The 24,150-nt window shown below is 46.9% G+C and overlaps 1 protein-coding gene across 1 annotated transcript; it reads left to right on the plus strand.

Annotated features, from left to right (window-relative positions):
* The first annotated feature begins 1,014 nt into the window (after positions 1-1,014).
* Positions 1,015-15,756, plus strand: LOC6601669 (serine/arginine repetitive matrix protein 2). The gene is made up of 10 exons (XM_026991710.1): positions 1,015-1,099; positions 2,353-2,496; positions 2,570-2,658; positions 2,722-3,365; positions 3,431-3,631; positions 4,178-5,467; positions 6,119-6,757; positions 6,815-6,939; positions 7,003-11,592; positions 11,656-15,756. Exons 2-10 carry the CDS (start codon positions 2,469-2,471, stop codon positions 14,178-14,180), a joined length of 10,131 nt encoding a protein of 3,376 aa, XP_026847511.1. The 5' UTR covers positions 1,015-1,099; positions 2,353-2,468; the 3' UTR covers positions 14,181-15,756.
* Positions 15,757-24,150: the final 8,394 nt, after the last annotated feature.

The following is a 24,150-nucleotide window of genomic DNA, read 5'->3' on the forward strand; positions in this document are numbered from 1 at the left end:
GATACGCGTCGCACCCACCGCATACGCATCCGCATCTGCACCCACACCGCCCTTGCCCAAACCAGTTTCGCGGCGGCGGCATGCCATGTAGCCTAGAATCATCATGTAGTTTGTGGGGGGGGGGGGAATATACATGACGGATACATGGTGAGACTCCCCGAGGCAGGGCGGTGGATCTGATTAAATGAGTGATAAATATGGCCTAAAGCCGATCCTCGGCAATCGGTGGAGTTTTATCTACAATCCAACATCCATTGCTCATTCTTGTTGCTGGAGTTTTTTTGATTAATGTGTAATTGAGGGCCCTTCACCGCGCCCCGCGATACTTACCATGTAGCTACTCTAGAATACATGGCAGGCTACATGGCACGCATACACACACAAACGCATGCCGACACGAACGTGCATCCACACACATACAGGCATATGGATGATACATGATGCCATGTAGCTGAACAGGCTGAAAAGTAAGGTTATATTCACAGCTGGTTGCGATGGAGGAGGAATGGCAAGAGGGTGAAATTTGGGGTGAAGAGGAAGCGAAGAAGTGAGTGAGGGCGAACGGAATGGCAAACGAAAAGGAAATTGGAGATAAGCGTATCGATGTATCGATTAGAGATGATTGTATGGAATGGCGCGGTCTGGATATTAATTATTTAAATTGTTAAAAACTAAAAAAAAAACAACACTTTCAACAAAATGTTGCTAAAATTACCCAAATGCATATATAATAATCGTGTATATTTCAGCTGGAACATCTTGATTTTGTCAATTGTCTTGTCAATTTAATGGTAATTCAAAATAATGTTATGTTTATAAAGGTTAAGCATGAGCAATAATACATTTTACTATATATATTGTATAAATAATATTTATTTTTTTGATTTATTCCGTTCATAAACGCGTCGGCCATCTCTATGCAAACGATATATGACATGCTATCGATCAGCATTCGATAAGTTTACAACTCTACGCCGCGTTTGCTGCTTCGTAGTGTCCACGAAAATTGTAGCAGCGAAGGAAAGCGCAAAAGAGGAAAATAGAAAATATTTGCGCCGCCTTTGGCCTACTGCAAATCGAATCAACGGGATTGAAAAATGTTAGCAAAACTACTTTACTCTTCTAGTGCGTGTGTGTGTGCGATGTGTGTGCAGGTGCAGCTGTTGTTTGGCAAATAATTAATAATTTAATGCAGATGGAGCACCTCTCTTAGCCTGTGTGTGCCTGCGAGTGTGTGTGTTTGAAAAAAGAAATTGGTGGAATTCAGCAGAGGGAACAGAGTGAGAGAGAGAGGAGCGCCTGCGATTGGGCGTCTCTAAAGTTAAATGACATTTTCGCACGTAACCTGCAGCGTTTGTGAAAAATATATATACATGTATTAATAAAAATAAATACACACTGGCCAGCATGCAAAACGCAGAAAAAGGCGCACCAGGCGCCGTCGTCGTCAGCCCCCGCGCGCATGCTCCGGAAAACGAATCGAAGCTAGGAAATCCCTGCTCGTGGCAAAACCTCCGAGGGCTTCGTGAAATTAACGGGGTTTAAAAACTGCGTGCAGCCATGTAAATTACATATTAATTAAAATAAAAAGAGTGCAGGCGGCAGGAGGAACAGCAGGCGGAATAGTGACGATAGGAAGAGAGACGGCATACAAACGTGAAAAAGTGAGCGGCGCGGCTATTCGAGTGTAGCACATTCGCCATCCTACTCTGGCCTACGCAATCGTCGCTTGTTGGCTGTCTGTTTTGATTTTCTCTTCTTGAAAATAAGCGCGCGAAAGGGGTGCTCGTGTACTTTCTTTTGACCTACCACCCGCCCGCTCTCCCATATTTCGCGAGTGTGTGCGTGTAGGCGCGTGTGTGCGGGTGTATCGCAATGCATGATAAGTGATAAAGCCAGATGTTTGTGCATATATCTTGTAACTGTAACAGCCGCAGCAGCAGCAGCAGGCGCCGCAGCAAACAACGGCGCACGCACACACATGTTGCACACATTTATGTATATGTATACCCTGTGCAGAGATAGTATGATGTGTTTGTAAAGATGTTTGTAACATCATTAAACCAGAAGAAAATAAATATCTTTGACGCTATATAGTAAATATTGCATACCTATTCTTGATTAGTATTCAAAGTCTAGTGGATATATCTAATACAAAAATCGATGACCATAAAATATACATAGTATCCATAACAGACGCGGATCTGCAAGGGTATCAACTCTTCGGCACCCGAAGTTGTTTTTCCCTTTTCGTTTCTTTTGCTCCTTTGTTGCAACCTGAAACTAATTTTTTAACGCATCGATACGTTTGTTTTTTTTCGTTTTATCCATTCCCGGTAAATAAATCCATAGCCTGCCCGAATCGAGTAACCAAAGAGCTTCATATCGGAGGCCCTCGAGGGATTTATTTTAGTTATTTAAACATCTCCTGCAGCGAAGCAACGTTTCTAATAAGCAAGCATATATAAATGGTTTCTACTTTCATCGGCCTATTGGGTGAGTCCTACAGATGATGCATGCCTACATATATGGATTGGAACACACTTCGATATCTCTCATTCTTCTGTAGACATTCAATCATGGTGGGAGATACCGTGTATTTCGCATTTCTGTTCATTGTTTAGTTCCGCCTTCGAATTACCCGATATAGACATCGAGGTAAGTGCTTGGATACACCCATCTTGGCCTTTAAACGAGTTTTAAACGTACGTATGTATATAGGACCTCGAATCGGCGCTGCTCTCCGATGGTACCAGCGATGAGGATCAGGTCGCCCTAGTGCCCGAACTGATTGTGCGCCTCCTCAAGGGCTGCGATGCGCTCCAATCGGTAGCCAAGGAGATCACACACAGCAACTATCAAATGTTCTTGCGCCGCCTGTTGCGCCAACAGTGTCGTCTGCATCAAACAGAGAATCCCTTCGACACGGACATTGACTTTCAATCGCTGCCACCGCGCAAGCGCCTCCACATTCTGCACGATCTGTGCCACTTTCGCCTGGAATCGGCCGATGTGCAGGTCATACTCAGCAATCTAGAGGCGGACAGCCTGCGCGTAGAGCCACTCGGCCACGACGCCAAAAATTCCGGATATTGGTATTTCTACGGCACCCGTCTATACCGCGAGGACAAGGCCGTTGGTGGGGCCGCTGCAGCAGCCGCAGCATCTGCTGGCGGTGCAGGCAACAACTGCAATACCGTGTGGCAGGTCATCTGCTTCACCGAGGAGGACTGGCAGAACTTGGCGGCCAAATTCAAGACCTCTAAGAATGCCAAAGAGCGTGATCTCTTCCAAATACTCAACAAGAACTTTCTGCCCAAGCTGCCGCAGCTATTCCGCGAGCGTGAACGTCTAAGGAGGAGAAAGTGAGTGCCAAATTCCATCAAAAAGCCTAAAGCAATTGATGCTGAATCTTGTATCTTTTATCCAGACTCCTGCAAGTGCGAAACTCAAGTCGCATTCGCAGCATCGCTGAGCTGAAGGCGCGCCAGGAGGAGGAGCGTCAGGAGCGGGAGCGCGAGAACGAGAGGGAACGCCAGCGAAACGAGCGCGAGCAGCTCTACAGAGAGCGCCAGAACGCACACTGGGTGGCGCCGCCGTCCCAGAACCAGAACCAGCGCACACGCAGACGGTTAGAACGCCCAGTATTATAAAGAAAACAGAACAGAAGAACCTGGAGGACACGCACCAGAAACAGAAAACATGCAATACATTACTCTCTCATCCTTGATTTCGTTAATTCGTTAATTGATCGTTGAGTTGCCTTTAATTTTCATTTTGTTAAGAAAATTATACGTTTTGCAATCAGAATTCATTCAAAATCCATCTACATCAACGCGCTAGCCATCGGAAGACGACCCCGCAGCGGATGCCCAGAGCAAGGATCAGCACTTAATTTGATTTTTGCCCATCATTTAGTTTTGTGTATGGGATAATTAATTGGAATTCCATTTCAAAATACACTCTGTAAGCATGCTTTTTGATCTAATTATGATTTAAGTTAAGTTTCAGACCCATTTTCAAACAGCCATTGCGCCATAGCACCATAATCCATACTCCATAATCATAAGAGCAAAAGCTAATCACAGAATATTTGAGAGCCAAACTCTTTCCAAACTGCTACTAAATTGTGTTCTTTTCCCTCTTTTTTTTTGTCTTTCCCCCCTGCCACATTTAGATCTCAATCAACATCAACGGCCAGCGGTATTTCCACATACGCAAGCTCCTTCCGACGTACCACAACCACTAATTCGAGCGAATTTCTGTGTCACAGGGAAACCTTTTGCCTATCGCCAGAAAGTGAAGAAGACACCGACACCGAGGAGGACGAAGACGACAGCAAGACCAACGACGCGGAACAGTCTTCGTCGCCGACAGAGCAGCAAGACCAAGAGAACCAATTAATAGCTGCATCAGCATCAACACGAGTAGCACCAGACACAGATTTTCGTACGCCTCAAACACCGCCGCCATCAGAATCGCAAACGCCAGCGGAATCAAAGAGCAAGAGCCATCATCATCACCACCATCACCATCATCATCACCACAAAAAGAAAAAGTCGGGGAAGAAGCAGAAGAAACGCTCGCGAGAGCACCGTCACCATCGGAGGCGTCACAAGCATGCCTCAGAGGGAGAGGCAGACCAAGAAGACGACAACAACAACCAGCAGCTGCAGCTGCAGCAGCAGCAGCAACAGCAACAGCAACAGCAGAGCGAAAACAGCAGCAGCAGCAATAGTGTGTCGCATAAGCGACGTCGTCGTCAGCAGCAAAACCAGCAACAGCAGCAACAACAGCAGCTGGAACAGCGTACAGACGCTTCAGAAGAGCGACCGCATGCCCCATCTCTGAGTCCCGAGGACAAGGAGAACTTTTGTCGGCAGCTCCAGCTTTTGGATTCGAATTCGGCGGCCATTGCAGTGGCCACAAACATTGCAGACCTGAGCATACCCTCGCCAGTGGCACATGAGAGCGACGCGGAGCAGCAGGAGGCGCAACAGCAGCAGCAGCAGCAACCAGCAGAGTCCCCAGCTCGACCACGACAGTCGACGGCCGCCGCAAAGCGCGCGCAACGGCAAATGGCGCCGGCGGCGAATGTAAAGCTGCCAGGCCGGCAAACCAACAATTCGCTCAGTTCGCTGACGGGCAACATTTTCATACCAGGCAGCGGTGGCACACAACAGCAGCAGCAGCAGCAATCGCAGCCGCCCCAACATCAGCAATCGCAGCAGCCACAACATCAGCAATCGCAGAGCAGCAGCAGCAACAGCAACAGCAGTGGGTCCGGGGCCTCGGGATCTGCCAGCACTGTGCGCTCCAAGAAGCAAAAGGCCGTGCTGAATAGCTCGACGGACAAAGAGGCGACGACGGGCAACAAGAGCAAGAAGTCAATACCATCATCGGCCTCATCATCGTCCAGCAAGGCGGAGCGGCACAGCGGTGCCTTCTCAGACAAGAGTGGCGATGAGTAAGTGATGAGCCCCAGGCAGGGGAGTGGAGTGAAGTGGAGTCCCCACCATACGCCCCACACACAAAGATCCTACTAATTTTAGAGCCTAAGCATATCATTTAATCCAAGCTTAATGCAGTTACTAAATGCTAGAAATGGGGATTATGTAGAGGGTCTCTGGCCCCCTCCATAGTACTGCTATTTTTATATTTGTTTCATTTTGGTTATGGATTGTGCAATTCTTAAGTATTTAGTAATTATTTAGTTATTTAGTTCCATTGGCAGCACATTGGAGTACGCTCACACGTGAATGGTAATATAACATCCTACGTTCACGTATGACTGGCAATCCATTCACTGCTCATTCACGTGCTGTATCCATTCGCTTATGGGAATGTTCGGCTAATGGAACAGTGGCTCTAAAACCATTTGCATGTTGTAATTTTTGGTTTTTGTTTATTTTTCATCATATAATAAAATACTCACCCATCAAATTGTATATAATGTGATCTCAATTGATTAACATATATTTATCATTCGTTTGTTGTAAACTTTTGTACCTACCTCAACCACTGAACCACCACCACCAACAACAACAACAACATTCCGACTGTTCATCACAAAACCAACAACCAACAAACAACAACAAAAAATGTACGATAAATGTAGCCATGTAAATAGTAGCAAACGTAGCACCACCACCAAAACCACCATCACAGCCACCACCAACAACAGCAGCAACAGCAACAACAATAATAATAATAGCAGCAGCCTTAACAACAACAACAATCATAAGCAGCAGCACCACCACAATCATAATGGAAAGAATAACCACTCAATGGCGGCTGGAGGAGGAGTAGGCCTAGGAGTAGCAGTAGGAGTAGGCGTAGGAGGAGCATCGTATGGATCCCATAATAACCACCACCAGAATAACAACCACACAAACACAACCTCCTCTGTTATATCCCACTACCAGTATCCGTACCATCATAATACAACCACTAATCATAGTAATAAACATAAATCCAAGACGCACCATCACAACCACAACCACCACAACCACTCCCTAACAACACATCCTCCATTCTCAATCACAAACCACACCACCACAACAAAATCAAACAACAATTCAACAACGTACAACTCCTCCAATCATGCGAATATTCTTAGCTTCACCGAAACGGAGGAAGTGCTACAAATCGGAATGCATAAGGTGCTTGTCTATGTCAAGAATCACCGGGATGCGTGGCCATTTATGGATCCCGTGGAGGAGGACATAGCCCCGCGATACTACTCGATTATTAGGAGGTGACTAAACATTCGATATATATACTTTTGGGCCCCCCATTAATGCCTCTTTTACAGACCTATGGATCTCTTGAAAATGGAGGATAAACTGGACAGCGGGGAGTATCACAAATTTGGTGAATTTCGTAATGATTTTCGCCTGATTGTCAACAATTGTCGGCTGTACAATGGGCACAATAATGGTAGAGATCCCGTCCCTCCATAATATATGCATATTTCATAGCTAATTGTGATACCTCTTTTAGAATACACGGAAATGGTGAACAATCTGCAGGATGCCTTTGAGAAGGCCACCAAAAAGTACTTTGATAATCTCTCGGACGACGAGGACGATGATCCGAATTTGAGCTATCCAGCTGCCGATTCCAAAATGAATGTCTTCCGCGAAAAGTACTTTAGCAAGAAGGCCAAGGAGGAGGAGGGCAGGGATGCGGCTGGGAATGCTTCACGTGTGGATACCAGCGCCGAGGAGGAGGAGCCGCCGAGTGCGATCGAAGAACCATTGGCGGAGGCATCAGCGACGGCAGCGGCCACTGCACAGAGGCCCCAAAAGCGCAAGCGCAAGGAGAAGGATAAGCGGCGCAAAAAGAAGACCAAAACCAAGGCGGATCGCAGCGGAGGAGCACATCCGGACGAGATGGACACGGACGAAGAGGAGTTTGAGCCCGAAAGAGAACCAACGCCGCCACCATCGCCGCACCCACCAGCACCAAATCCAGCCACCACCAAAAAGAGCAAAGCTGGCAAAATAATCAAAGAAAAGGAGAAGGAGATGAACAAAGAAAAGGAAAAAGAAAAGGAGAAAGAGAAAGAAAAGGAAAAAGAGAAGGAGAAAGATACTCCGGCTGCCGTCAAACGCGGTCGAAAGGGCAAAAGCGAAAAGGCCACAGCGAAGGCGAGCTGCGGCAAGACACAGCAAAAGACCAAAAAGGGAGGTAAGAAGTCTGCGCCCGAAACGGAGTCGGACCTAAGCGATTCTCGCGAGGACGAAAACTCCAGCGATGACGGGCAGTTGGCTTTGGCCAAGGCCAAGTCCCTGATTAAGCCCTCCGCCCGCACGATAGCGGCCCAAAAGAAGAAGTCCGTGCCGGCCGAATCGAAGGTGAAGACACCGACGCCCGTGAAGCGTCAGGTGAAGGGTAAGAAGGGCGGCAGAAAGGCGGCCAAGGCGGAAGAGGAGACGACGGAGGTGGAGGACAGCGATCATTCGGATGTAGATGCTAAGAAGCAACTCCTGCCACCCACTGCAGCCGCAGCTCTCGCAGAGTCCGCCGCAGAGCTGGAGGAGGATGAAGATGATGACGACGACGACGATGACGCCGATGAGGATGAGGATGGATCACGATCGCGTAGTATGTCACCCTTCAAGGTTGATCTTCACAAGAAATACTCGAAAAGTGCACTTAACGATGATCTCTCCGAGCTGCTGACGACGGTGAAAAAGGTACCCACCGCAGAGACAACAAAACTCAGTGCGAAGCACGAGGACGAGAACGAGGAGGAGGAGGAGGACCAGGAGCAGGAGCAAGACCAGGACCAGGGGAAAGCCCGACGCGGATCCCTAAGCAGCAGTCGTTCCAGCTCCACAGAACGTCGTCCCTCGCCAGTGGCTACCAAGAGAGGGAAGAAGGCAGCGGGAGAGAGCTCCTCTCCAAGCAAAAAGGAGAAGGAAAAGGAGAAAAAGATCAAGGAGAAGGACAAAGACAAGGACAAGGAAAAGGATAAAGATAAAGGACGAAGTGGGAAACACAAGAAGGCAAGCAAAGAAGAGGCGGCTGCTGCTGCTGCCGCCGCTGCAGATCAGGCGGAACTCGAGATGCTCCTCCCTTTTATGGACAAGTACGATGTGATCAAGTACCGACGCAGTCGCGCGGCTCAAAGTGGTTCCTCCGCCTCCAATTCGATTGCTCCCTCCGAGGACTCCAAATCGGCCAGCACCAAGGGGAGTCGCGAGAGCAAGAAGTCCGCCTCCAAGCGAGACAAGTCACCAGAGCCGCCAGTGGAGCACAAGCGTGGAAGAAAAAGCAAAGAACAGAAGCGTTCGAAGGACGCCGAAAAGCTGGAGAAAACCGAGAAAACAGAGAAACCCTCGTCGAAGCCTGCCAAGGTCGAGGCGGAGAAGCATCCGGAAAAGTCAAAGAAAGCGGAGATACCAAAAACCACAGTGGAGAAACCCCCCAAAGAGAAGTCCCCAGCTCCTGCAAAAGCCTCCACAGCTGTTGTGAAGTCTTCAAGCTCCAAAGCGTCGTCTTCAAAGGCGCCGCCTCCAAAGGCTGCAGCTTCAAAAGCATCCCCTCCCAAAGTAACAGCCACGACGACCAAACCTGAGACAACAAAGGAACCTCTTGTCTCCAGCACTGCTACCGCTTCCGTTTCTGCTGTTGCTTCTGCTTCTGCCACTGCTGCTGCTCCGAGTTCCAAAGTGAAGGAAACGACAGCCAAAGCAGCGGCCAAGAAGCGTGCGGCCAAGGAAATGCCGCCACCGCCAAAGCCTGCAGAGAAATCAGGAGAGAAAGGAGCCAACAAGAAGGGTGCCAGCAAGAAGGGGGCCCAGAAGGGCGCCGGACCGACGACAAACAGCACCACGAACCTTGAAGCCCTCGATGTGGAGACAGAACAGACCCTCAAGGACATCAATCGATGGCTGGAGCACACGCCGCGCTTCACCGAGTTCAGTTCTGCCAGCAATTCCCCCAACTCGCGATACAATCTCCTCGACGACTTTGACTCCGCTCTGGGTGGCAGCAAACTGGAGGCAGCGGACTTTCGGCGGCCGGTGGCCCTAGCGGCTCCGAAAGTGGAACTGGTGCCCACCAAATTGTCGGAGGCGTTAAACGAACTAGTGGCCGATGGTCCGCCAAAGGAGGGACCCAAATCCGAGTCCGAATCGGCAGCCCCCACGGCCAGCAGCGTGAGCAGCAGCTGTGGGACACCCCCGCATTCGATGCACTCGAGCAACTCCATTGGCAGCACCTCAGCGACGGCTGCCTCCAGTTCCAATTGCTCGAACACCTCTATGCCCACGCCCATGCCGGTGGCAGTGACGCCCACACCGACGACTGCCACTCCACCACCAGTACTGCCCATTCCGAAGCCCAAGGAGCCTTCGACCACGCAACTGCTATTGAACCCGCCACCGCCGCCACACGTGAAGCAGCAGCTGGCCAAGGAGGCCAAGAGGAAGAGCCTGAAGGAGAAGCAGGCGGCCTCGGCACAGGCGCAGCAGGTTAAGGCCAAGGCGAATGTGATGCGGACGATTGAGCGCCTGCAGCCGGGCAAGGCGAAGGGTAATCTCATCCAGAATGTGGCTGCAGGGAAGACAGAGGAGAGCGCAGACACCACACTCAACCAGGTGGCCACCAAAAACAAGGAACTGAAGAATGCCCTCATCACAGAGACCACCGATGGGGCACCGAAGCTGAGTCTGGGCACTGTAATCAAAACTCAAGATTTTGCGCTGGGCAAGACGTTCGATGAGCTGGCGGGGGCGGGGACGGGGCCGGGAACGGGGACGGGGACTGTCAAGAAGCCAACGGATGAGGATGACAGCAGCCCCACCGAGGAGAGCAAATCGGATGAGTCGTCGGTGAGCCCAAAAACCACCAGCAAGGATCTGGCGCCCAAGCCCTTTGAGGCTCGCCTGGAGCTGAGCAAACATGGGAAGGGATTCTCAGAGGCGGCAGAAGCGGCTGGGCAGAAGGAGAAGCCGAATCTGGATGCCTGGCTAAAGGCCTTCGGCGGTCCAAAGGTCAGCAAAAAGTCCGACGAAGAGGAGAAGCAGCAGACGCTAGGATTGGTTGGAGATCTGCCTGGGGAATCCAGCAAAGTGGCGCCACCAGAACACTCGCCCGCGGGGGATAACTTCTCGCTGCCCACGGTGATGCGTCAGCGGAAGCCCAGTACCGGGAGCACCAACTCCGAGAGGAGTTCCTTTAGCCAGGATCCCGACTCGCCGCGGATAGCCATCGATGAGCGCTACGGAGCGTATGCTGCGGGATCCTACACCTCGCCGATCGGCGCCTCCCCGATCGGGGCCTCTCCGATTATGGTGTCTCCAAAGCCCAACGATGACATGGGCAAGCCGGCGTCGCCTTATCCCCTGAATGGAGCGATCAAGGTCGGCTTCTACCAGGACACCACCACCAAGAGCAGTCCCGACAAGAGCTGCAGTCCGCGGGAGATGAACTCCCCATATCCGCAGTACTCGCAGCACATCTACTCGTCCGCCTCGTCACCGAATGTGTCGACTCCGGATCTGAGCGGGACATCGCCATATGGCGGGGGGAACAGCTATAATCCCTCTGGATCGGAGGCCTCCAAGACCCCGGCGTACTCGTCCACCTCTCCGCTGCCGATCTATGACCAGTACAAGCAGCCGCGCTCCCAGGAATCGGACTACAATTCGTCGATGAGTCCGAGTACCCCCAATCCCCACTCGCCCTACCAGCAGCCCCAGAGTTCGCCCTACACGACGCCCCAGCAGACGCACCCATCGCCGTATCACGGCCAATCGCCGTACCACCAGCAGCAGCACTCACCATATCATCCGCAGGCGGGACAACAGCAGCAGGGGGGCTCTCAATCCTCGCACAGTCCGGCGGCGCACCAGCAGGCGCACAGTCCGATGCAAGGCAGCGTGGGATCGCCCGCCTCCTCGGCAGCCACTCAACCGCCAACGCCGCTGGCACAATCCCCAGCAGAGCAGCAGCATTCGCCGTATCAGCAGCCCGTGCTATCGCCCTACCAGCAGCAGCAACAGCAACAGGTGGTGCAACCTCCTGTGATTGGTGCCGCACCTGCGGTACAGCCAACGACAAGTGCAGTGGCACCAACAGGTGAGTGTTTGAAAGGAGTTCTTTACGGGAAAGTGGATTAATATTTTACTTTTCTTCCTTCAGCTCTGGGAAACAATGCGTATGGCTCCACCCTCGATGGCTACCAGCAGCAGCAGCAACGATCGCTGTATAATCCAGCAACATTGATCAACCCCCTGCCCACTGCAGCGGCAGCTGTGTCCGCGGCGGCTTCCATAACGAAACCGAATAATGAATGGAGTTTGAATCGGAGTCTGTTGCCTCCGAGTATTACAAACAACGTGAATCAGCAGGCAACGCAACAGCAACCACAATTGCAGGGAGCGGCACAGCATCAGCAGCAACAATTGCAGACGACCGCGCAACAGCAAGTCCTGGGGCACCAACATCAAATGAAACCCAAGTATCCAACCTACGCGCAATATCAATCCACCAATGCGGCAGCCAGTGCTGCAGCAGCTGCCGATGCAGTAGACACGCAACAGCAGCAGCAGCAGCAACAACAGCAGAAGATTGTGCCCCCAACTTATGGCAGTGACATGGCAACATTTATGCAACAAATTCAGCAGCCGCCAAAGACGGAGACGCTGATCAATCCGCTAAAGAGACCCGGGGAGGAGATGGGAATGGATTTCAGTGGAAATGCAACAAATAAAATGCCGAAAATAGATGACGCTGCGTCACAGCAGCAACAACCATCGCCGGCACAAATGCAACAGCAACAACAGACGCCGCCACAGATGCAGCAGCAGACTCCAGCACAAATGCAACAGCCGTCGCCAGCACAGATGCAGCAGCAACAGCAGACTCCGCCACAGATGCAGCAGCAGCAAACGCCGCCACAGATGCAACAGCAGGTCCAGAACCCCACGCAATCTCTCCTGGCCAAGCAGCAGCAAATGTTCAATAGTTTCCTGGGCACCATGACGTTTGGCAAACCATTGGGCAACATTGCGCCGGACAAGGCCTTTGAGATGTACAATCGAGCGGCAGCCATGGGATTCCCCAAGGATTTTGGCAAGGACAACAGTTGCCAGCTGCAGCAACAGCAGCAGCAGCAACAAGCAACGCAACAGGCGAGCGGGAACAAGCCGCAGTCGAATCAGCAACAAACGCAGCAGCCACATTTGACGCAGCTGCAAACGCCGCATAGTCAAAGCTACCAGCAACAACAGCAGCAGCAGCAGGCTCAAAAGTTGCCACTGCAACAGCAGCAGCAGCAGCACAACTACCAGCAGCAGCAGCAGCAATCCCAATTGAATCACAATTACCCGTCACAGCACCAGCAGCAGGCGACTGCGGATAAACCACCAGTCACGCAGGCCGCTGGGGCAGCCGTCAGCGATGCGAGCAATATGATGCACCTCCCCTCGACCGCGCACCAGCATCATCTTAGCCAGACGCACCATTTGGCGGCGTACAACAAGCCCACGCCACCGCCACCGCAGACCTACAACAATCCCCTGATGCACAGCCTCCCAGAGTCGATGCTGGGCTATCCTGGAAACTACTTTGACAAGGCGAGGCCGCCGGCGGCTCACATGTTCAGTGCCTCGAGTGCGGCGGCCACAGCGTACGGTAATCCCGCACAGCAGTTGCCAGGCAACTATGTGCCCGGCAGCAACAATCCCGCGCAGCAGCAGCAACAGCAGCATCAGGCTCCTGTCGCAGCGGCACCCGCGGAGGTCAAGGCACCGGCAAAGCGTGGCAGGAAGAAGAAGGCAGCCACCATTGCTGCGGAGGCAGCGGCTGCGGCAGCCAAACAGCAGCAGCAGCAACAGGTGCAACAGCAACAAGTGCAGCAGCAGCAACAGGCGGCTGCCGCGCAGCAGCAAGCGCAACAACAGGCGGCGCAGCAACACCAGCAGACAATGGCGCAATACAACATGCCACAGGCGACAGCAGCAGTCGCCTCGTCGGCAACCAACAGCCAGCTGCAAGCGCACGCGCAGGTGCTGCACCAGGGATTCCAGCTCTATGCAGGACTCAAATCAGGAGGCGTTTCCTCGCCGGCAGCCAGCGCAGCGGCCACTCCCACAGCCGGAGGAGCGAATGGAAGCAATCAAACGGCGGCAGATGCTGCGGCTATTTCCCTCAAGACTTCCACAGGCGGCATGGTGCCGGGCAGTGCCTTCAACTTTGCGCCCACACCGGGAGCCCTCGGCCTCTACGGCGACCAGTCGGCGGCTGCGGCTGCCAGCAGCTACTTGGATCAATTCCGAGATGCCCCCAATCCCTACTACATGCCACCGGCACCAGCGCACAGCGGAGCGGGAGCGAATGCGGCAGGGAATGGTGCGGATAAGACGCAGAATCCACTGAACACGGCTGCCGGCTCGTATCCCTTCCTGGCGGCCGCACATCCATCCACACGAGCGGCAGCCGCAGCATATCCCTTCGCGGATCCAAATTCTCAGCTATATCAACAGTATCTGCGGCGAGATGACTTCCACACGCGGATGATCTTCAACCAGAGTCTGCTCGGGGGACCAGCGGCGGCGGCAGCGGCTGCCGGCTATGGCCAACCGCCTCCACCGCCGTCCGCCTATCGATCCGCGACGCTGGGCATGCCCAAGCCGTATGACATAAACAGGCAGTCATGGTTTTAGCAGTACGCCAGTGCCGCCAACGTGGATCTCCAAGGGGACGACATAACGGGGGCGGCAACTGGATCAGCAACAGCGGCAGCAACGGCCACAGGAGCTGCCACGTCAGCGGCGGCAGGAGCCACACAGCTATGAGATTGCGATGAGATTCGACAGCATAGTAGAACGGTTTCAAACAGGCAGAGATTTCATTGTGTGGTGCGAAAGAAGTCTGGGGCGTGATTGTTTCTAAATGATATTGTTTGATATTTAAGACTCGAATTCCACTGCCCAAACCGATCCCCACTCCCTTGACCCCATCCTTTGTGCAATTTTTCCTTTAGTTTTGACTGCAGTTGCGCCCTGGACCGAATCGAACCGAATCCTTGGCGAACCACGCCCCCCAATTAGCCAGTTAGTTGGTCTTTTAGTTAGTATTTAGTACTCGTCCTAAGCCTTTTCTTTATGACAATTAACTCGTACTAGGCTTAGCTCTAATTAGGCCTCTAATTTTATTTAATTGAACTTAATTTGTTTTAACTGCTTAACAAAAAAACAAACAAGCAAAGAAGAACCAAGCGGAGGAGGAGGAGGAGGATAGAAATTCAAAGAATACCCCGACTATAATTAGTTTTTAGTTTATTTCCACAGAATTTACGATTCAACGTGTAAATTATGAATATTATTATTGATTACGTACTGTACTACTATTACAATGACTATTATCGAAGCAGGAGAAGGATGATCGTGCAGCGGGCAATTTGTTGAAATATTTATTAATCGTAAAACTAAGCAAAAACTAAAAAGAGAACCGCAAAAGCAGCAGCCGCAGCCGCAGGCACACAACAGAACTATCTACCGTAAAGGACACATAATTTTAGTTTGTAGAAAGCCAAGCAAAAAATGTATAAACTTTTGTTAAATATGCTAAGTAAGCCGTACACCCTAAAGCCCCACAAATAAACCAATTCAAAACAGAGCTCCGCTCCTCCCATCTCAAATCTTGTGCAACATTCCGCCACAAAAAAGGAAAACCCTCAGCACTTATCCACCCCAACCACCCAAAACAAAAGCAACATCCAATACTCTCGACCATTTTTGCTGTACATAAAAACAGGTAAAAACTCTACTCGTTTTTACCACATCTCAAAATTGTAGCTTTAAACGGTGTAAAAACAAACATTGATTGATTCGAAATTAGATGAAAATTTAATGGGAAATTAATGAAATATTGAAAAGTGTCTTAGTCGCTATTAAAAATTATTACGAAAACCGAGAGGAAATTCACAAGTAAAGTGAGAGAACATGAAACCGAGAGAGCCCTTAATTATATAAATATAAAATATATATAGAACCCCCCTCCCTGTAATCGATTAAGTTGTTAAAGCTTTCGTTTTTCAAAGTTAAATTTTAAATTTTCATTATGGATAAAAACAAATAGTTTATAAAAGAACAACAAATCGAAGATTATAGGAGAAGTGAAGAAGAAGAAGGAGAAGCAAAAGCGGTACCTAGAGCATAAAAGAGCAGAAACAAACATATTTAAAGAACCACATGCTAAACAAATATTATATTAATAATGAATAAATATATACATACATTATATATATATATATATATATATATTATATATTATATGCCGTACGTGATGCATTGTGTGGCACAGTAAAATGCGAGTACATAAATTTATATGTATAAACAAAAAATACACACAGCAAACACACAACAAAAAATAAATTACAATAAAGAATTCTATTGCATATTGTACGATGAAAAGGCGAAGAAACTTTTTAGAGACAAGTGAAGGCACGGCACGCGTTCATTTGCATACAATTGTCGGGGAGTTCGGAGTCCGGCGATTGCCCTTCACCAGCTCTCCCTCTGGTGTTTTTTTTTTTAATTCCCAGACACAGATTGCAGACAGACAACCGCTGCCAGCTGTGCTGCAAGTGTATCCCCAAGTATTTATTATACGATATACATCTATCATCTGGTCAGGTCTTCTAGAACGAAGCACGATGTTGAAAACGAAACATGTGGCTAATGCTTGGTGCCATTTGCTAGAGGTCAGTCTCCGAGTGCTTTCGAATCGCTGAAAGTAATTGATCAGCCTTAATTATCATCTGCTACTAAAGTACTTGCCTTGGCTTTCGCTTGATATTCACTTGGAGATATTTAAAGAATCTCTGGCATGGAGTGGACTTGGTGAAGGCAAAAATACCTTGCTGACAGAAAGATACCTTGATGACGTGTCCCAGAGCATGCTCCAGGGCTAAGGAAAAACACCCCAATTAATTGTATTGAACATGGTGCTAATTAAATATAAAAATTAGAAAACCAAAAACGCTGTGCGTGACTAACGCTCGCCTGAGGACTGGTTCTGTTCAGAACCTCTTCTTCGGTTAAGATTGGGGTTTCCAGCAATTAATGGAGCCACTGTTACATTGGGTTTTCAACACCTATGCGATCGTGTTAGTAGCAATCTATATTAAAGATAGTCTTTGAGTCATGGCTCCAAGTGATTAATGACCTGACATATGGCTGGCTGGCTGGTGGTACGCGAGTGAACGAAATTTCCATCCGGTTCTGACTGCCAGCGATTGAGGGTTTTTATTTATAACAATTATTGTGCATGTTAATTGGTTTATTCACCAGCAGCAAGATCAAATCGAAGGAAGGAGCTTTAAAAAATAAAATGTATGGAAATTAAAGCAAACACAGCGCCCCCCAAAAAAACCGGCACAAACATTTAAATTTAAATTTTAAATACGCATAATAAATTCTTTAAAAAAATTTCAATTTAAAATCCGCTAATTAAATGCCGGCAGTTGCGTAACGATTGTTATATTTTGAGAAATTCTTTCAATGTTATTGACATGCAATCGAATTTGATTGGGATTTTCGGTATTACTTGTATTCTAATTGCTTATAGGCGTGGCATTTAGCCTATCATTTTCTATACCCGTACTCTACGGAGCAACTAGTCACGCAGCGATTTTCACCTGCTGTTCAGTGGCATGTGGCAGTGGCAGTGGCAGTGGCAGCATTCTAAAATAGCCTCCGGCTGTAGATTTATGTGTGGCAGTATTGCATAATTTACGAGCTCATTGCAAAAAAAGGCTAAATACAAATAAAACAACAACGAATAATAGTAATACATAATAATCATAACCAAAAAAAAAAGAAAAAAAAAAAACGAACAAAATTAAAACAATATTGTGCGTCGTCGTTACGTTGCTGACCAAAAAGGTCATACAATTTATGCAGTTTAACTCGTAATTGTTGCTATGGCGTTAAGCCACTTCTATATTCCATGCCACTACGAGTACTCGTGTATATACTATATACGTAGTAGAAGTTCTCTACAGTTTTTGCCACAAATATTGGTGCACACCACTACCAACGCCACCACCACTCTAATGGGTGGGAATATTACTTTTAATTGGGTATATCAGCTGGCTGCAGGTGCTTGCTTGAATGGAAATTTCAATGATTATAATGCGATGGTTGGCTATAAAAATCTTGTATCGATAAATCCGCTTCACCGAATGATTCTTTAGCTGGCAAAATCAATAACTAGAAATCTAACTAGAAATAATTTCAGGAAACATAGGCTGGTCGTTTCAGCAGGATATTTAATAGTAATTCCACACCTTTCAAAGGCACTTTCAAAGGCACAATTATCAAATTCGAAATCTCACATCATTAATGGATATGCTGGAAAAATATTAAAGAATTGTTTAAGGGCTATTTTAGAAAATGAAATGTGTACTTTTCTAAGGTTCATTAGTTTTTTGTAAGCAGAAATCATCAACAAAATAATATATATATTTGTATGCATGGAAGCATGCATAGGATATTTTGGTCAATGTTTCTTTGAGGAACAATTTCTCCTGGAAAGTTTCAGAGCAGCTAAAAAATTTTGAAATAATTATTGGTGATGGTTTCATATTCATATAAATTTAATAGACTTTAATTCCCTTGGGAATAACAATAAACTCCCCCGTAATAAGGCGATTATAAGGCAATCAATTTTTCGCCTCTTCAGGAGTGCATTGTGCAATCGCCATGCCGTATGGGGTTCTTATGGGTGGCAATGTGTGTAATTATTGTATTACATTGGTGTAATGGGCACGCTAAAATTGACTTTTATTGATTTCGTGTGTAGTTAGCGGCGGTTGTAAATCAAGGAGAATGTGCAAATAACATGCAATCATACATACATCAGATTAGTCAGCCAGTCAGGCAGTCAGCATTTGCTTATCCCAGACAGAGAGCATACATATACAGCCTTTTACTTTCTAAATTTAAATTACAAGCCTTGCACCGGCTGACTGCCTCTGCCTCTGCCACTGGCGCTGCCACTGCCACTGCCTCGTGAATCCGCCTCGCGGTGCAGTTGAGACAATTTACAAGAACTTCTTTAGTCAGCAACTTGACTTAGACTTCCGTTTGTGAATCAGAAAAGAAAGAAGTTATCCGGCCAATTAATGCAAACAAATCAAATTAAATCGAGCTTAAAAATAGCGCTCCCTTGGACCTGCCGCTGCGTTCATTGAACCTTTGTGTGTGTGTGGGTTTTTTTCTCTTTCTTTTTTAATGAATTTTGCGGCCTCAGTTGTCAATATACACACAATATTATATGTTGGGTTTTGTGGTTAGGTTGCCATTAAGACAATGGCTTTTATGGCGGGTGCGGTTTGAACTTGGCCTTTGATTGAGCGATTATACAATATAGTAGATCTGATCCGATCTGTAGTGTATTGTAGATCTGTGCATGGCGCCCTGTCATCTGCAAAACTCTATTAGATAATCCCCTCTTAAGAGCAAGATCTTTGATTAATGGATCATTAGAAGAGGATTATGTATCAGCTCAGTTTTTTGTTGTGCTGTAAATTTACATTGTCGTAAACGTCGCATATTATTTTCATATTTAAGAGCAAAGCGCCTCTCGTTTCCGACAGATTCAAAAGACTTAAGCAACGAACTCCACTTCCTGCACAAACGCCTCAAAAGTTCAATGGAATTTTTCGTCGCGCACGCGCGTTGCAAAAGTAAAGTGAAAAATTTAAATTTAGAATGCAATGGCATTTGATGAAATATAGCATTACATAAATGAGAGCTCAACCCCCCCACACGAAAACACACACACAAGATCTCGATTCACATGACACTCGCCTCTAATTAGCCGCCGCCACTTTTCACCCTCGTTAAGCATTGAAAGTATCTTAACTCAAACGCTAAACATCATTCAGCCTGTGGGCCAGCCCGCCAGCCAGCCAGCCAGCCAGCTGGCCTAATGAAATTGTTACTAGTTTTTATGGCCAGCTGCTGCTGATCGACTGAATCGCAATTTATGTTAATGCTAAACACTAGAACTAACACGCAGCCAGATATTAGAACCCACAGCCTCTGGGCCTCTGACAAAAACACACACAAACCATAAACAGACCTTAGAAAGTACTCGACCTTCGTTCGGGGTCTAAGCCTAGCAATTGCCTTAGAATTAACACACAGTTTTGGGGACAATTCCCATAAGCACATCCATGAACGGTAGCTTATCAATGGTCTTCAAAAAACTGGACGTTAAGTGGAGCATATTAGCGCTTTATGCTAAATAGTCTGTGGAAACTGGTTTGCGCTAGAGAAACCCAAAGAAAAAATTTGTCAATTCATTCGCTCGACGCCCAAAAAAACTATTGTGAAAATATATAGAACGTTTCCTAGGAAATAGACCTGCACAGAATTATGCAAATCACACAGAGACGCCGAGCCATTGGTGATGTGTATCATCTCTTGTGGTTAAACCACCGCAGCATTTCCTATTTGCTGATTGACAGTTCAAAAAGAACACATCTAGAATGCTGATGAAGGAAAAATCCCCATGGAATTTAGAAAACTGTACATGTTTCTCTTCAGAAAGTAGTCCTATGGATTAACAGACAGATTGGGGGAATGCATAAAAAGCAATGGGAATGTTCCATAGTCCCAAGTGTCAGTTAGAACACATTTGGAATGTTGATCAAAGAAGAATCACCGAGTAACTTGGAAAAATACCCCCCAAGGTTTTTTCTGCAGAAAATAGTTTCATCGATCCAGAAATATTTTGGGAGGCATATTTGAAGAATATTAAGCTACACAAACGTTTCGTAAATGCATCTTTAGATATTACCTCGGGATTACCTGTATCTCGGGATACATTCATCTCAAAACTCTTTTACAAATGATTCCCCTTGCATTCCCATTGTATTGTACTTTTAAGATACTTCTCCATAACTCGTGAATAAGGAAATTCCCCAAAGACAAGCCCAAGCGCCAGAGCAATCTGTGACATCTACACATTTCATTTCAACCGCAGCATTTCCGATTCTGAAAATAACACAAAAAACAACACACTAAGAATGCTGATCAAACGAAAAATCCCCATGTAAGTGGGAAAAATAATCGCGTTTTTGTTACCTTTTAATTTTTTTTTGAAAGTATCTCTCAGCTGACACTCCGACCATGACTCAGTTAGCGATTGATCGTAGGCAGCAGCCACAACTCTCACACAGTCTTGACGCACATGTGCGTTGGGGAAGACCCAACTAACTTGATTTTGTGGCACAAACAGACGTTAATCTGCGAGGTGACTCCTTTGGCTTTAATTGCATGCCACGCCACATTGGCACTACCAGCAATTTGCAGCATTTGTGCGGGACGGGACTTTACCTCTTTAATGAGAATTTTGTGTGATTTACATTTTGGCTGAAAGTTCGCTTCGATTTCACCACTGATCAAAAACAGAGACAGGCACTTGAAAAATGAAAAGCATGAGTGGAAGGCCTTCCGCTCTGTGTTTTTGTGACCCACCCACCACCAGCTGTACGGCTGTGGACCTGTGGACGTGTGTGACCTGTCAATGACAGATGTCTATTGATTTTCCCACAAAAACCCTCTGGCTATTGGCTAATCGGGTCAAGTGCTTCCAGAGGAGAGAAAAACATTATGAAGTGACTAAAAGGGTCCGTCATTCGCACCATTTAATAGGCTTATTAAATAATATATGTATATCTCTGAATCTTTAGCAGACAATCCAGTGCATTCTTCGACTTTGGGCTTAATTTTAACTTTCTTTGTAAAGTTAGTTGGCCCCTCCGGGTGCAAGGTGCAATAAACTGGTTTCCCTTGCTTTGTTGGCGTTTAACGACAATGTGATAATAATGATAATATACTCGTACTCCTCGTACTCGGGCATATTTCTGGGCAGATATATATTTATGATTATTTTTGGGGGCTCGTTCGGAGCCCCACAACCGTTGCTGTTGGCTGTTGGCTGTTGCTGGTGATTAAGCTGGTGTTTATTTTGGGGCCCCAGAGAGCCAGCGAGCGAACACGCCTCGGAAATGTTTTGGAACACATTCACAAATAAGTAAGGCAAAGTCGTTAACTCAACAATAAGCTAAATATAAAATTGTGATTGGCCTGCCGGAACGGACAAGAGAGTCCTGTGCAGAGGCTACCGAAAACCCCCCACCAAAACGGGGAACTTCCAAGCCATCCATGCCATCGTCATCATCACCAGGAGATTGAGATTCTAAGCAGCACTTGCACGATCCATTTAAGTTCATTTGTAGTCGAGAATCTATCTAATTATAGCTAATTATTTTCGATAATTATTTGGTTAAAACCCCCATATGACAACGCTTTTCTGTGGAATAGTTATAGTTCACACAAATTCCCAGATCGATAAACATCCATTTAATGAGCAATCTCTCGGTCTTTTGGCCCCGAAACCACGTCAACAGGCTGTGGTCCTTGCCTGGCCAACAAAATCCCCCTCTAGAAATGTTGACGCTGGTCTTTTTCGGTGGTTTTTTTTGTTTTGTTTTTATGTTTTGTTTGTCGCACGTGACGCAAAATCAAGAGAAAAAGAAAAACAAACAAAATGTGTGATAAAAAACCATAAACAGAAAACAAAACAAAATGCGAACGAGACGCGAGGCGCGAGGCGCACCGCGCGGCTATTTTGCATATTCAAATGAACAATTTTTATTGCTAAATGCGAGAGATACGAGATGTACGGAGAGATACAGATACAGATACAGTTGCAGATACCAGCCCAGCTATAGCCGGCGTCATCTTTGGCCCCCAGGTGAATCAGCCATAAACGAGTTCGATATGACTTAGAAAGCGCCATCCGCCGGTGAGGGGGCAGCGACGGGGGCGGTAGAGACGACGCGTCGTCCAGTCTCTAAGTGGCACGTGATTGATACATCAGCGTGTTGTGTGGAGTGGAGTGGAGTCCCCCGCGATCGCACTCTGACAGCTCATCCACATGGACACTCCGCTCCGGTTGTGGCTCCGATTGTGGCTCCGATTGTGGCTCCGATTGGGGCATTTGGGAAAGCAAAACCTCAATATTATACAATAATTAGCAACAAAAACGATTGCCATTTGTAATTAATGCACATAATTGCCCGTAGATTGGTGTAGTAGCAGTAGAATGGAAAAAAAATTAAAAATTGAGAATTTTTGAAATGGATTCGTAATTGTATTATTAATTGCACTTAATTGAATTATGAATAATATTTAATTTGATTCATAGGAAGTGGAGTCCCTGCAACAGATTCACTATATTCTCGGAAGTTTTTGCAAGGGCACACGACGAGGGCTGGGAAATCATTGGAGCTGCAGTTGCTGTTGCAGCTGGAGCTGGTCCGAGGCAAGGCTGCAAGATTATGGGAAATGCGAGAAGGGAAAAAAGTAAACGTAGTCCGGGAAGGTTGGGAAAATTTCTGGTCTGGGGGCAGCAGAATCTGGGGTAATCTATTCATGTGTTCTCTCTCTAGGAATTAGGTAAAATCCTTATCTTTCATTCCACATATAAATCAACATAGACAGTCTCCATCTTCTCTCAAAAATATTCCTGCAAATCCGCATGTATTTCTATGTTTCTTTTCATAAAAACTATTTCTCAATCTGCTCTCGAGAGCATATAATATTCACATTATTTCTTTCCTTGTACCTATCCAAATACCAATTTACTTCACTTTTGTATGATCTTCAATATCTCTTAGACAACTCTTTCTACAATTCTGGCTATATCCATCCACACATCAGCCCATCTATGTAACTATACTTTTATCTAAATTTTCATGATATTTCTCTACGACTGACAGCTCTCCGGCTTTCTCAATTCTCAGACGAATCCAATGGCCAACAGGAACTGCTTTCGCCGATACGTTTTTGGCATTTCATGCTGACAATTATGATCGATGGAATGGATACAAAAACAAACAAAACTGTGCTACGACTACATATGTCTCCCCCCTCAACAAAATGGACTACGTGACTGAATCAAACATAAATATTATCTCTTTTTATTAGAACAAAGCCCTCTATCTGTTTGCGTGTGGCACAGTAAAAACCCAATAAAGTCCGCCAAAGGTTTTGGCCGCCTGTGAAATTTTAATTATAGAATCTAATTTGTTTGAACGCTCTTTTTTTACTATTATCGTTTTGTGTGTGTGTGTGTTTTTTTATTTGATGATTGATCATTAGGTCTAAGAAAAAACCGAAAAAAAAGTTATCCGTCTTATGTAACAAAAGTAAAAATTGCAAAAGCTAAAAAGCATCGACCTTCAATCTCGAGCCAAATTCAAACTCAACTCAAATTCTCAAAGGAGCCATTTCGAAAATGTATTGTTCAAACAATTAAACATTGTATATACTACAAACAAAAAAGGGGCAGAGATAGATACTCGGATAGGTCGGGCGGGGAGCCGAGATCGGAGATCGGAGATCGCTTATATATGTAGTTTGCTTCACTTATTATGGTTTGATCATGAGACTTCAATACAACAAACAAACTGCTTGACCAAACAACTCCAGGTATAGACGGGGGAATCTCGCCTAGAAACGGTGGCTAGTCAACCGTTAAAGGTTCACGGTCAAGGACAAGGAAATCCCAGTGAATGGTCGGGTATCTGTATCTGTACCTGCCTACGTGTCT

Source organism: Drosophila persimilis, unplaced genomic scaffold (genome assembly GCF_003286085.1).
Source record: "Drosophila persimilis strain 14011-0111.01,24,50 unplaced genomic scaffold, DperRS2 tig00000686-arrow-arrow-pilon, whole genome shotgun sequence".
Lineage (NCBI taxonomy): Eukaryota > Metazoa > Arthropoda > Insecta > Diptera > Drosophilidae > Drosophila > Drosophila persimilis.

What these genes read in the sequence shown, in the direction of transcription:
- LOC6601669 (XM_026991710.1), top strand. Translation starts at nt 2,469, where the DNA reads ATGGTTTCTACTTTCATCGGCCTATTGG. An exon ending in TACCCGATATAGACATCGAG is followed by an intron (nt 2,659 to 2,721) that starts GTAAGTGCTTGG and finishes GTATGTATATAG; the next exon opens with GACCTCGAATCGGCGCTGCT. An exon ending in TCAGACAAGAGTGGCGATGA is followed by an intron (nt 5,468 to 6,118) that starts GTAAGTGATGAG and finishes CGATAAATGTAG; the next exon opens with CCATGTAAATAGTAGCAAAC.